The sequence below is a fragment of the Gavia stellata genome, chromosome 22, assembly GCF_030936135.1.
Source record: "Gavia stellata isolate bGavSte3 chromosome 22, bGavSte3.hap2, whole genome shotgun sequence".
Lineage (NCBI taxonomy): Eukaryota > Metazoa > Chordata > Aves > Gaviiformes > Gaviidae > Gavia > Gavia stellata.
This window is the reverse complement of record NC_082615.1, coordinates 14,360,421-14,372,099: the sequence shown is the minus strand read 5'-3', so window position 1 is coordinate 14,372,099 and position 11,679 is coordinate 14,360,421. Positions and strand designations below refer to the sequence as shown.

At 49.2% G+C, this 11,679-nt stretch overlaps 1 protein-coding gene across 1 annotated transcript; it reads right to left on the bottom strand.

The window, feature by feature from the left end:
* Nucleotides 1-121: 121 nt before the first annotated feature.
* Nucleotides 122-11,604, bottom strand: LRRC45 (leucine rich repeat containing 45). The gene is made up of 17 exons (XM_059828040.1): nucleotides 11,358-11,604; nucleotides 10,367-10,428; nucleotides 9,449-9,519; nucleotides 8,949-9,127; nucleotides 8,088-8,216; nucleotides 7,385-7,497; nucleotides 6,763-6,821; nucleotides 6,566-6,643; nucleotides 5,458-5,593; nucleotides 5,087-5,164; nucleotides 4,803-4,914; nucleotides 4,559-4,629; nucleotides 3,548-3,640; nucleotides 2,854-2,946; nucleotides 1,729-1,902; nucleotides 1,487-1,634; nucleotides 122-1,075 (listed from the first exon to the last, which is right to left on the bottom strand). The coding sequence occupies exons 1-17, from the start codon at nucleotides 11,587-11,589 to the stop codon at nucleotides 879-881; spliced, it is 2,025 nt and encodes a 674-aa protein (XP_059684023.1). The 5' UTR covers nucleotides 11,590-11,604; the 3' UTR covers nucleotides 122-878.
* Between the last annotated feature and the right edge of the window lie 75 nt (nucleotides 11,605-11,679).

The following is an 11,679-nucleotide window of genomic DNA, read 5'->3' as shown; positions in this document are numbered from 1 at the left end:
CCAGGGTCCTGAGAAGCCAGCAGGACAGCTTTGCCATTTGTCACAGTGGAATGAAATCCTGTTGCATTTTGGCCACAAGAACTCCAGCCAAGGGCTGCAGTTCACAGCGAGGAAGCACAGATGCTGACCCCCGACACCCCACCCCACCCTTTCCATGCCAGTCAGTGTTGCAGAGGCTTGAACCAAAGCCCAGCCGTCCGACCAGGATACGGATAGACACTGCACAGCAGTCCCCCTCTGCATAGCTGCTTTCACATAGAATGAATGTGTATCTACTGCCCATCACTACAGCCAGAGCCATGGAGGGGCAGGGTAAAAGAGCCAAAGTGAGCCCTGTCAGCCGCTGCTTTGACCTGTAAGCACTGGGTATAAAAGCACAGGTGGGTAAAGATCTGGTGTTTCCAGCATCTTTGGGAATCCATGAGCAAAGTAAACGGCTCTCACCTACAGGGAACTGTGAACACTGCTGCCCATCATTTACCAGGTTTCACGTGAACAGCCCTGGCATCCAAACAAATGGTTCAGAAAGACCACTGCCCAGGGAACATACAACCTCCTGGTAACAAGAGGGTGTGCTGACAAACCGGTGCTGCATAAAAGGGCACAGAAACTACTTCAAATGCTGTAGCAGTGCAGGGGAAGGGCTCCACATCATGAACTCACACCCACGAGCCTCTATCCCAGCCCTGGATGGTTGTTTCCTCCTCTCCTTCATGCTGTCGGGAGCAAGATTTCTCGAGAAAGAGTGATTTTCTGTGTTTGCAAGCCTTCATGTCACCCCACCATGACAAAACTGTCCCACTTAGAAAGAAGGGGCTGTACCTGAGTTGCTCACCCTCTTCCTGACAGCAGGCGTCTGGATTCTTTAAGCCATGCTCTTATTTCCTAGAACTGTGGGTTCCCAAGGGGGAGCCCTGCACATATGCCATGATGGCATTCTGCAGGAAACTTGCTCGCTGGGCCTCTTCATCCCTCATCCTGGATATGTCAGCATCTTTCATTCTCAGCTTCTCCAGCAGCATAGAGATTTCACCTTCTTTGTCCAGCAGTGCCTCACGGTGATTGCTTGATAGGGCTGTGAAAGAAGAGCAGCGTTAGTAAAGAAAATTAGGGTGTCCCTAGAATAAACAGGAAAAATACGTTAGAGGCGCAGCCAAAGGCAATGGAGGCAGGATGATCAACAGGCACACAAGAGAAGCTGCATGAGACAATGTGAGAGGTTTTGCACAGACAAGATGTTGCACTTCACCGTGCAGGAAACCCAAACGTTTTGCTTGCTGTGCAGCTTTGGGTAGTTATCTGAGTCTTGGTCTCTATAAAATGAGGACAAGAATCCCTGCGAATACATCAGGATGGAGGGTACAATTCACAGTTGTACACACAGGCAGGAAGCACCGTTGTCACTACCTGTAAGCGTAGCTCAGTTCTATGCCCACTGTAGGGTAACCCAGCATTACCATTTGATAAGCATGAAAGGATCCATCACCTTTCAGCTGTCTCTCCAGAGCTGCAATCTTCTCTCTCAGCCCTTCCTGTGCTGTGCGTTCAGCCTGCAGGTGTCCAATCTGCTCCTGTAATTCCACTTTCACTTTATTCACCTCTATCACTTTCTCCTCTTCTTTACTGTTCAGGTCCTGACACACAAAGACAAATCCATGAATAACCAAACAACTTCAGCAACTTGTTCTGCCCCCGTGGTGACCGTATCTCTACTCCAGTCCAAATTACCTGCTGAAGTTCCTCTAGCCGCCTTCTGAGTGCATCAGCATGCAGGCTCAACTGATTGGCTTTGGCTTGGGCCTCAGCAACCATTTGTTTTTGCTTAAGGCAGCAGTTCTGAGCTTCATCCCGTGACTCGGTCATCAACCGCAGCTTCTCTTCTAGGTGTTCTAGTCGTTGCTGCTGTAAGACACAAAGGAAAATGAAAATGCATCAGTCCCATTCCATTCCTGTGAAGGGATCCTCCCCTTTTTGCTCCCAACATAGTGAATCCTTGGTTGAGTCAATTGGCACTGAAAAACAAGCAGAGGACTTAGCCATAATAGATACAGTACTTCTTCCTTGCATTCAGGAGTGAATCTAAGCTGCTTTCTATTGCCAGGGAAAACATTCCGATGGAGACACTGCAAAGCCCAGCTCACTCAGTGAGAAACAGAGGCATGTCCTTGGTAGAAGCACCAATGCCACTACCGGTGTTCACAACTAATGCTCTGTCTTTGCTTCCTCCATATCCCAAATGGCTCTGAAACACTGCTGTATGCAGCTAAGCAGCTGCTGTGTCCCACCACAGACACACATGGCAGCTTTTATACATTTGTAACTCAGTAAAGCATTTTCTTTTGTGATGTTACATATAAGTAAACATTCTAATAGCTCTGGTGTATTTTCCTTATCCCTTGTTCTCTTTCACAGGGTGTTGACGTCATTGCCATTTTCACAAAGTTCAGTTCTACAGTGACGTTTTTTATCCAGCAGCAGTAGCCACCTGCGGAAATTCCTCCGAGTCCAGAGAAACATGAGCAGCCCATGAAAGCTGCTGTTAAACAGAAGGATCGATGTCTGGCTGTTAGCTTCAAAAGTCGGCAACTTAAATGAAATCTGCTATGACAATATCCACATCAATTCTGTTACTACTGGAAAGCACAGAGCAGGTGGAGATAGTGGTCACATTCTGGAGACAATTCAAGGCAGACTTTTCAGGACTCCTTCCTCAGAAATCACACTATTTGCAGGCCAGTGAAAACCCAGAGCAGGGAGTTAACTCAGCAGTTCCCTGAGACAAAAACATAGGCTAGGCAGCCAAATCCACTCCTTCCCACAGAGGCAGGGCCCACAGGCAGGTCTTGTCCTTACCTCCTCCAACCGTGCCTGATTCCGGGCTTTTATTAACTCCTCCTCTGCCTGGCCTCGTTCAGTGAGTGCAGCTGCTTTGACTTGGCTCAGCTCCTGCCACAGAAACATGAAAGATCATTCCAGATAGAGAAGCTGCATCACTGCAACACTGACCAGAAAACATTAGCAGCTTCCAGTTGCAGGCTACAACGTGACTCGGCTGTCTCTCTCACTCATGGGCAGGGAAAACAAACCCAGATTACATACCTTTCCTCACCCTGAGACTGCCATCTAAATTCAATGAGAATTTCAGTTACATGAGGGAGAGTAATGGGTGAAGCTTTCCAAAGACAGAATAGGAGAAGGCAGTGCTGGATCTAGCTGGGGGAACAGATAAGGAGACATATGCTACACTACTTGGGACCACATGGGAAACCTGTGAAGTCAAATCCTGGTAAGAATCTAACCATGTTCAATTGAAACTTTATTTTTGTTCAGTCAGAATCTACAAGTTTCTCCTTGGAACCTTCTCCTTCCTTAGTTCAAAGCAGTAAAAATAATTTTAGCCAGTAAACTGCTATTTTCTGTTCCTCCCTACAACACCTGACAATCTTTACATAGGTCAGCAACGGAAGACTCCACAAAGCTCCCCCGGCAGCCCTCTCCTGCCACTGCTACCTGAGCATTCCAATGTGCCTGGAGCATCCATTCTCACCTCCTCCAGAGCTATCCTGATGGCCTCCAGCCTCTGGATCCTGTCCTGCATGGAACGTTCACTGGCGTCAATGTGCTGTGTCATATGATCCACCTGCAAAGCAGTAGAAATCATTTAAGCAAGTGCCGGAAAACCACTCCTATTTCCCAGCACAGCAGCACGGCCATTCAGCATGAGAAAGAGCATCCTCTCATTGACCTACCTACCTCATTGACCCACCTACCACCAAAGAAAAACTCTTACCTCCCTCAGAGCTCCACTAGGAAACTGTAATATAGATAGAATCTGCCCTCTAGAAACTGGGAACTTTAGACAGAGATCCCTTCCAGGCCAAGATGAAAGATACAGAGTCCGAGCCCTCATCTTCAAGTGGTACAAAACACCAGAGATTAATTTTCTAGTTGTAATGTGGCTAAAATCTTTCTAGCCTATATATTTTCTTACAAGATTACACAATCTTCAGAGAGATCTATTGGTATAATTTTATTTTTGAGAGATTTCACACCTCAATAAACACTCCAAAGAGAGTTGATCACAGCCTCTTGTCCTGTCCACATTCAAGACAGAATCCCCCTGAAACATAACAGAGAAGGAACTAGCAAGCTGAGCCCCATTAAAGGATTGGTTGTATACAGAACGTATGTCTCTATCTCCTCCATTAATGCATCTTTATTTCAGTGAGCATGACAAGACTGCTTATTCATCATTACCTCTGTGCATAGCAAGACTGACACGAGGGCCAGCCTCCAAGCCTCTTTTGTAGAATCACATACCACTCTGGCCCATACTCTTGCAAGCTACAAAATCTTACTAGCTGGTAGGATGTCTTGTGATCTCTTCAGCTAGGCTTTACTTGTAGAAATGGCCTATTATTCCCACAGTAAGTCTGAGTCCACTAATCTTTAAACTTGTTTAAGAGCAGCTGACAGCAAACAGTCAACTCCAGTGGTGCCTGTATGTCAGGACCAAAGAGAGACTAACCTCAGGATGCTGCAGAAAACCCATTCTTACCTCTTTTAACCGAAGGGATTCCAAGTCTTCAAGGCTTTGTTTAAATCTTTTCTTCTCCATTTCCAGGCGTTCTGCAGATTAAAAGCAGGCATATCACAATTACGGCATTCCTGCTATGCGGGCTGTATTTATACTCCATCACAAACTCTTCCACTCCTTCTCCTTGGCTGCCTTGCACCTTTGACTCATGGACAGTACTCCCAACCCATAAGTGTCCGTGAGCTGTTTCTGCTCCTCCACTCACCCTCAGCCTGCATCGCCCGCAGCTTCAGCTCCGCTGTTGTGTTGGTCAAGTCTTGTTTTACCTGGAATAGCTGATCCTGCTGAACTTTGCACTTCTTCTCCAACTCATCCACCTACAAGGAAATTACCACCAGAAAGGATTTTCTTTTCCTATTAGCAAAGAAAGTTGGCTGTACAGAACCATCAGCAGAGACACAAACAATGATCAAAGTAAAGGAGATATATACAGAGCAGAAGTGAACAATGCTCAAGTCCCACTTCTCAGCCTTGGACTTGCTTTTCTACCTGGTTTCTTAGAAGCAGATTTTTCTCACTGGCAGCAGACAAGTCACGCAAAAGCTTGCCTTCCCGATCAGCACCTTCCTGCAAACAGAAACAAAATTAAGAACCCGTACTCACCTTAGCTCTTGCACTGCCAACCTACTCCAACCAACACTACACCCAACTAAATCCAGCCTACCCCAGAAACACCATGGCTCCTCTCCACACCTAGCACTCACCTATCTAACTTACACAAGAATTTTTTGTCCTGGCAGCTGTGGTTAACCCAATAAAAATCGTGCTTGCCTATCCCATCCACCATCCCCCAAATCTACACAAACCAGGTATGACCTGGAACCCTGCTCTCAAACCTAACTAGGACTTATCCAGCTCACCTGCTTTTGCTGCTGGAGCTCTGTAAAGTGGCGCTCAGCCAAACTGGCTTGTTCCTGTTTTGTGGCATTCAGTAGCTCTCCCAAATTGTGCACCTTCTGCTCAGACAGAGCCAGGGCAGCTTCAGTCATCTGCAGCCTATACAGAGAAACACTTTCCAGAGTCCTTTCTAAGGGAGACACTTCCAGTGAGCTCTCTACGCCACATGGTATAAGATGTTAATACAAATTTGGCAGTGGATGAAATCAGGCTAGCTAAATGAGGCATTTTTTGCCACTGGGAAAAGGACAGCGCTTATCTCTGCACCCAGCAGCCTCTGCAAACAGTGAGTGACCTGGGACTTCTCAGAGCTTGGTGTTCTGGTGCCCCATTGCGTTTTCTCTGTATTGTCTTCCATGAGCTGTTTTCCCTGCCTGGACCCCTCCAGAATTTGTTCACTCTCACAGGAGAACAAAGCTAGCTATTTTATACCACTGCAAGGTTGTTTAAAATTAAGGACAGAATTTTAAACACAGGTAGCAGAAGAGATTTGCTTACTCTGTACACGGGGGACTTGTCCACACTGAGGCATGGCATAACGAAACTACCTCTACCTGACAGAATTGAACGAGCCAAGCTCATCAGTGTTTGAAGTCTAACGACTGTCACGTGCGTATGGCTCTACACAATCTAATACTGCTTTTGGGCAGCTCCACCTCACTGTTCCTAAGCATACAATCTTGCCGGTCAGGTTCCTCCATATCTGCAGTGGTTCTCAGCAGATACTGCCAACTGCCAGGGGAAGCAGGTACAGACTCTTGCCAGGCTGTAAACTGTGCAAGACACATGCCCCCATCCCCACAACCCTTTTTTTTTTTTTTCTCCTTTTCACCCTCTGTAATTCACTTGCTCTTACACCAATGCACTGCAATTTTACTTAAAAGCAGGCTAAATATCTAGCATGGCAAATCAAAAGGCCTGATCTGACCGTAATTTCTGGATATGACTGCAGAACTAAGCGAAATAGTAAGCCAGCCACTCTGCAAGATTATTCCCCTTCTTAACAGCTCTGCTCAGCACTGCCTATACAGCACAGAACAGTGGGAAAGCTGAGGTTTTCCTCCTCCATACTTGGCTTGCAGTGAATTCATAATAGAGTGCTGCTCATCCAGTGCTTCCTGCAGCTGGCTGACTCGTGCTGCAGAGATCCTGCATTTGGGGGGAAAAAAAAGAAAGGAAAAAAAAAAAGGTGGGTAATTTCTGCCAGGAAATGGAGAGGGCCCAATTCTGCTATCAAAGAGCAGAAAGCACTCAGAAATTCAACTCACCTGCCGCTCCTAGCTATTTCTTCTCTCTGCTTGTCTATAGTGTCCATCAAATCCAAGAACTGTGAACAAGGCAAACAACAGTGGGAAAATGAACTGCATCAGCTTGAAGCATTTACATTTCTCATCTTTCTCCTCCTAGTGACAGCCAAAGACAGGTCAAGCCACTCTATTGAAAGCAAGCCAACTGGAGGTTTGACGGGTTCATTAGCACATCTGACTGAGGTCATCAACTATAGGGACTCTGCACCATTAGGTGTCAGAAGGAAAACAGGCTCATATTTCTAGGTTTTCACCACTTGGAAAATATCAAACCAGTTGCAAAAGAAGAACCAAAAGCATGAATGGGGGTGAAAAAAAATAATCACCAAAACTCCTCCAGAATCCAGAGGGAACATGTTCAGCAGGGCATGCGTCCACATCCATACTGTCATGGATTTGATTCCTGGGCAACCTAGCTCAGAGGAAGGACCTTACTAAACCATGCTGTGTGCCCACCCATAAAGATGCACATGCAACTTCAGGTGCACAAAAGTCCTGTCACCGACTGTTTCATGAGGACACCAAGGGAATGCATAGGATTCCAGCTGTCCCATTTGAATTGCCAACATGTAAAATTGCTGACCTGCTTGGTCTTCTCATCCTTCAGACTCGAAACCTCCTTGCTGAGTATGCACGCTCGGTTCTGGGTCTCACTCAGGATAGTCTGACGGTCTTGGTTGTGATCCGTGGCTTGTTCTGATGCAGAGAGAGCAGGAAAGCATGCACATGTTTCTAAAGCAACAGAATAGCAAGCACTGCTGGAAGAGATAGCACTCAGGATGACACCTGGCTATCAGAAGCACCAGGACAGTAGCCCTTCTCAGGCTGGCCCACATAGAGAGACCGCTCTCACCTTACAGACACAAGGTGGGGTGGAATCGAAGAGAGCAGTGTATATGGGGTAATCAACACCCCAGCCACAGGAGAGCCATTCAACTCCACTGTGCGTAGGACAATGAGAAAGGACATGCTGCATTAGCCATATCCAAACTTGGCTACTCAGAGGCAAACTAGAGCCCCAAGTTCTCCCACATTCGCTTGGCATAGTAATCTCTAATTCAACCCACATAATTGCTTTCCTCTTGCTGGTAAAAGTGACACCTCCAACTTGACCAGCCCTCAGAAAAGGACAAGAGGAAGCGATGTAGGGCACTGTGTAAACGCTGTTGAGAAAGGGAGGGGAGGAGGGATAGCTTTCTTCTGGAGTGGCAAGTGCCCTATATTCCTCAAGTGCTGAAATGGGAAAGGAGTTACCGATCCTCTCCCGTGTGACAAGTAACACTTACCCACAGCTTTCAGGATGTCACTAGGGACATTGTTCCCAGCCAGCTCCAGCCTCTTCAGGGTCTTGTTGCTGTGCAGGCAGTTTAGCAAAGCTCGGCCACCCAGAAGCCCAATATTATTCCAACGCAAATCTATACAGAAAGCCAACTTTCACCCCAGCAGCCATATATCTGCTGAAAAACACAGGGCTCAAGAGAAACCATGCTCCTTATACATCTACAAGCATGGCCAACTAATCCCAGATGGTCTCAGCACAAACACAGGTGAATACTGTCTCCCTTTTCAAGATGAATGAGAGGGAGGGAAAATGACAGACAAAGCAGGAAAGGCAAGGATGAATCTTAAGTGCAGTAAAGCGCAGGAAACCATTACAGTTCAAAAGGTACATAGGTCTGCCCCTCACGTTTTCATCTCCTGAGTCTTCCTTCCACAACCACAGTCTGTGGATAAGAAAAAACTGGCACCAAGAGCCACATTTTTTCCTGAAGGAAATTCTGGCAAAATTCCTTGCTAAGGACAAAGCAAGTGTAAAGTAAGTCTCAGTCTGGCATGAGGCATACCAACAGCATCCACAAATGGGAACGAATCCATTCCCTCCTCCACTAAGAACTGTTCTGCTCCAAGCACACAATCTTCATCTGTAGGTTTGGTTTCAGAGATTCCAATTACAGTTCCCACTCTCCAAAGGCCATGGGACTGTGACCTCTATTCCCTATACAAAGCCTGCAAAGCACTCCAGACGGACAGGAATCGGGAATGACACTGACCAGTTAGCAGAGATCAGGGCAGGCTGCAACGAACCTCAAGATACGTGTGTGCATGCGTGCATATATGTAGGTGGGCAAAGAACTCGTCACTCTTACCCAGCTCCTGAAGGGTGGCATTTTGTTTCAGTGCCATGGCCAGCTCTCCAGCCCCTTGATGGTTGATCTGGTTATTGCGCAGATCTAGCCGCTGGAGAAAGTTGTTTGCTCCCAGTCCTTGGCAGAAAAAGGAGAAGCCCTCCTCCCACACACCAAGGCTGTTCCATTCCAAGATTAGGCTACGGAAAATCAGACAGGATTGGAGTTCATGGAGGAAATGGACAGTTGCAAGAGCTTGAATGATACCTGGATCATGGTACCCATTCGAACACCCGGCTCCCCTAATAGGGACTCATTTTCAGACAGCAGGATGCTGCTAGGGCCATGCATCCTCAGAAAGGGCACCTCCAATTATCACTTCTTCACCTGTCCCATCCCTCACAAGAAATTGCACCACTTGACATTCCTCCTACTCCAACAAAAAACACCCTCAACCCTTTTCTAATGTTGTGCTCCTCCTGGCAGGAATAACAGAAAGAGAAGTAGAAACAATTTTTTACCTCCTGATGGATTTGTTCTGCCTAAGTAGTTTTCCCAAAGCCTCAGCTCCCATGGTTCGCAGGTTATTTCCCTGAAACAAAAGTCGCAGGTGATCAGTAGGCTACGCCCTGTCCCAATCCAGCTATCCCATCAAACACCACCAGGTGCACCCCAGCTGTAATGCCGATTTCAGTCTGTCAAAGATGGTCTGAGTAACATTTATTTCACATATCAGTCAGCTTTCCAGAAAATGAAAGACCCCAGGAGGAATGGTGGATACATACACCGTTAGTCTTGTGAGGCATCATGACTGAGAGCTCACAAAAATCACAGGATAGCACAGGATCAGCATGGCCCACGATGGGACGGAAAATGCTGATTCTAGATAAGCAGAACCATTCCAACACAATTCATTAAAAAGGGCTTGACTGGCACCAGCACAGATGAGAAAGAAAGGTGTGATGCAGTTTAGGACTGTAGCTATGTGCCAGAGGAACACAGACAGAAAGTCACTCTCACAGTAGAGCGATCATCACATCTGAAAGCGTGTGCTTAGTTCCAAGCCCCAGGCTAGCTGAAAGACACTGGCAAGCTGGACAAACTCTACAGAAGCGCAAGTTAAACAACTAGTAACTCACTGATTAATACAGAAACCCAAAGAAAAGCCTACATATGCCTCATATGAGCAAGCAGCCACTGAAAAAGATACACAACAGTAACTGAATAAACATGGACAAAGATGAGCTGCAAAGTAACTTTGGAAAATCGTGACGTGGCGTTAGGGGGGCAAGGACTGAGTCACTTGAGAACAAGAGCTTTACAGGAGCACACATCTTGTAGAACAATCCTGTAGAACGATCTATTTGTAACTCTGATTAAGCTTGTGCTCCTATTTCCTTCCCCACCTCTTTGTCTTAATTTTATTCGAACCCACTCACCTTCAAATCCAAAGATTTGACTGTGGTGTTGGAGCAAAGACCATGCAACAGAAGTTTTACACCTGAGTAGAAAAAAAAAAAAAAAAGACAGTTGCTGATTTCGTACGTGTAATCCTCTGCCTGAGCTAGGAGAGAAAGCACCCCTTCAAACAGCGAGCTCAGAAGACGTGGCTATGATAAAACATGTGACTTAGTGAACGGCTACCGCTGCTAGGAAGTGTGAGTCTGAACTTTCAGGGTGATGTTTGTATGTATTCTCAGAGAAAGAGGAGCCTGGGTAGAGAACTGCATGTCACCCTATGTACCTTCCCAATGCAGCTAAGAAAATAGCCCACGTCCAGGCAGGCCACGCAGACAAGACGCTAGCTGGCTTACTCAACCCCTGCTCACGCAGCAGGGAGCGAGCAGAGACCCATCCTACCTCCTACAGGGTCCCCATCCAACACTTGCTAGACTTAATGATCTGGTGATGAGATCCAGCAGATTACCATCTGAATCCTCCCGCATCAGCAGCCGCCATCGACCCTGTCTATTCACGGCGGACCACAGCAGACCTGCTCTCGAAGGGGCAGGGAAAGCACCCCTGGCAACCCCGGGGGGCACGGCCAGCTTCAGGCCGCACTGCCACCTCCCGCCACCGCGCCGCGTCCGGCCGCAGACCGGGCGAGTTCACCCCTCGCAGCAGGAGCCACCTCTTCTCGCCCCGCCCCGCCCCGCCCGGCAGCGGGCGCCCCCAGGCCCCCCGCGACGCCTTCGCTGCCGCCGGGCCGCCGCCGCTCGCCCGCAGGCTGCGGCACAGCCCCGCTCCGCGGCCCCTCGCTCGGGCGTCCGCCGGCGCGCCCGCGCGCCCCCGGCCGCGGGGGGGGAGCGCAGGGGCCGGGCTCGGCCCCGCCGCCGCCCGCCCGGCGTGAGGCGGGGAGCGGCCCCGCAGCCGCTCGCCGCGCGGGCCGGGCCGGCCCCCGCCCAGCGACGCCGCGGGCCCCGCGCCCACCTTCCTCGCTCAGGCCGCAGTCGCCGAGCACCACCTCGGCGAAGGGCGCGGCGCCGGGCAGCAGCCGGCCCAGCGCGCCGCACGTCTCCAGCGAGAGGCTCTGCGCCGCCAGGTCCAGGCGGCCGCAGCCCGGCGCCCCGCCGAGCTCCCGCAGCCGCCGCAGCACGGCCTCCTGCGGCGCCGCGCCGCCCGCCGCGCACAACCGCGCGTAGGCCCGCCGGAACTCCTCCATAGCCACAGCCGCCGCGCGCGGTACCGGCCGCGGCCGGGCGCGGCGCTGACGCCAGCGGGACGGCGGCGGCGCCACGCCCCCGCGCGGCGC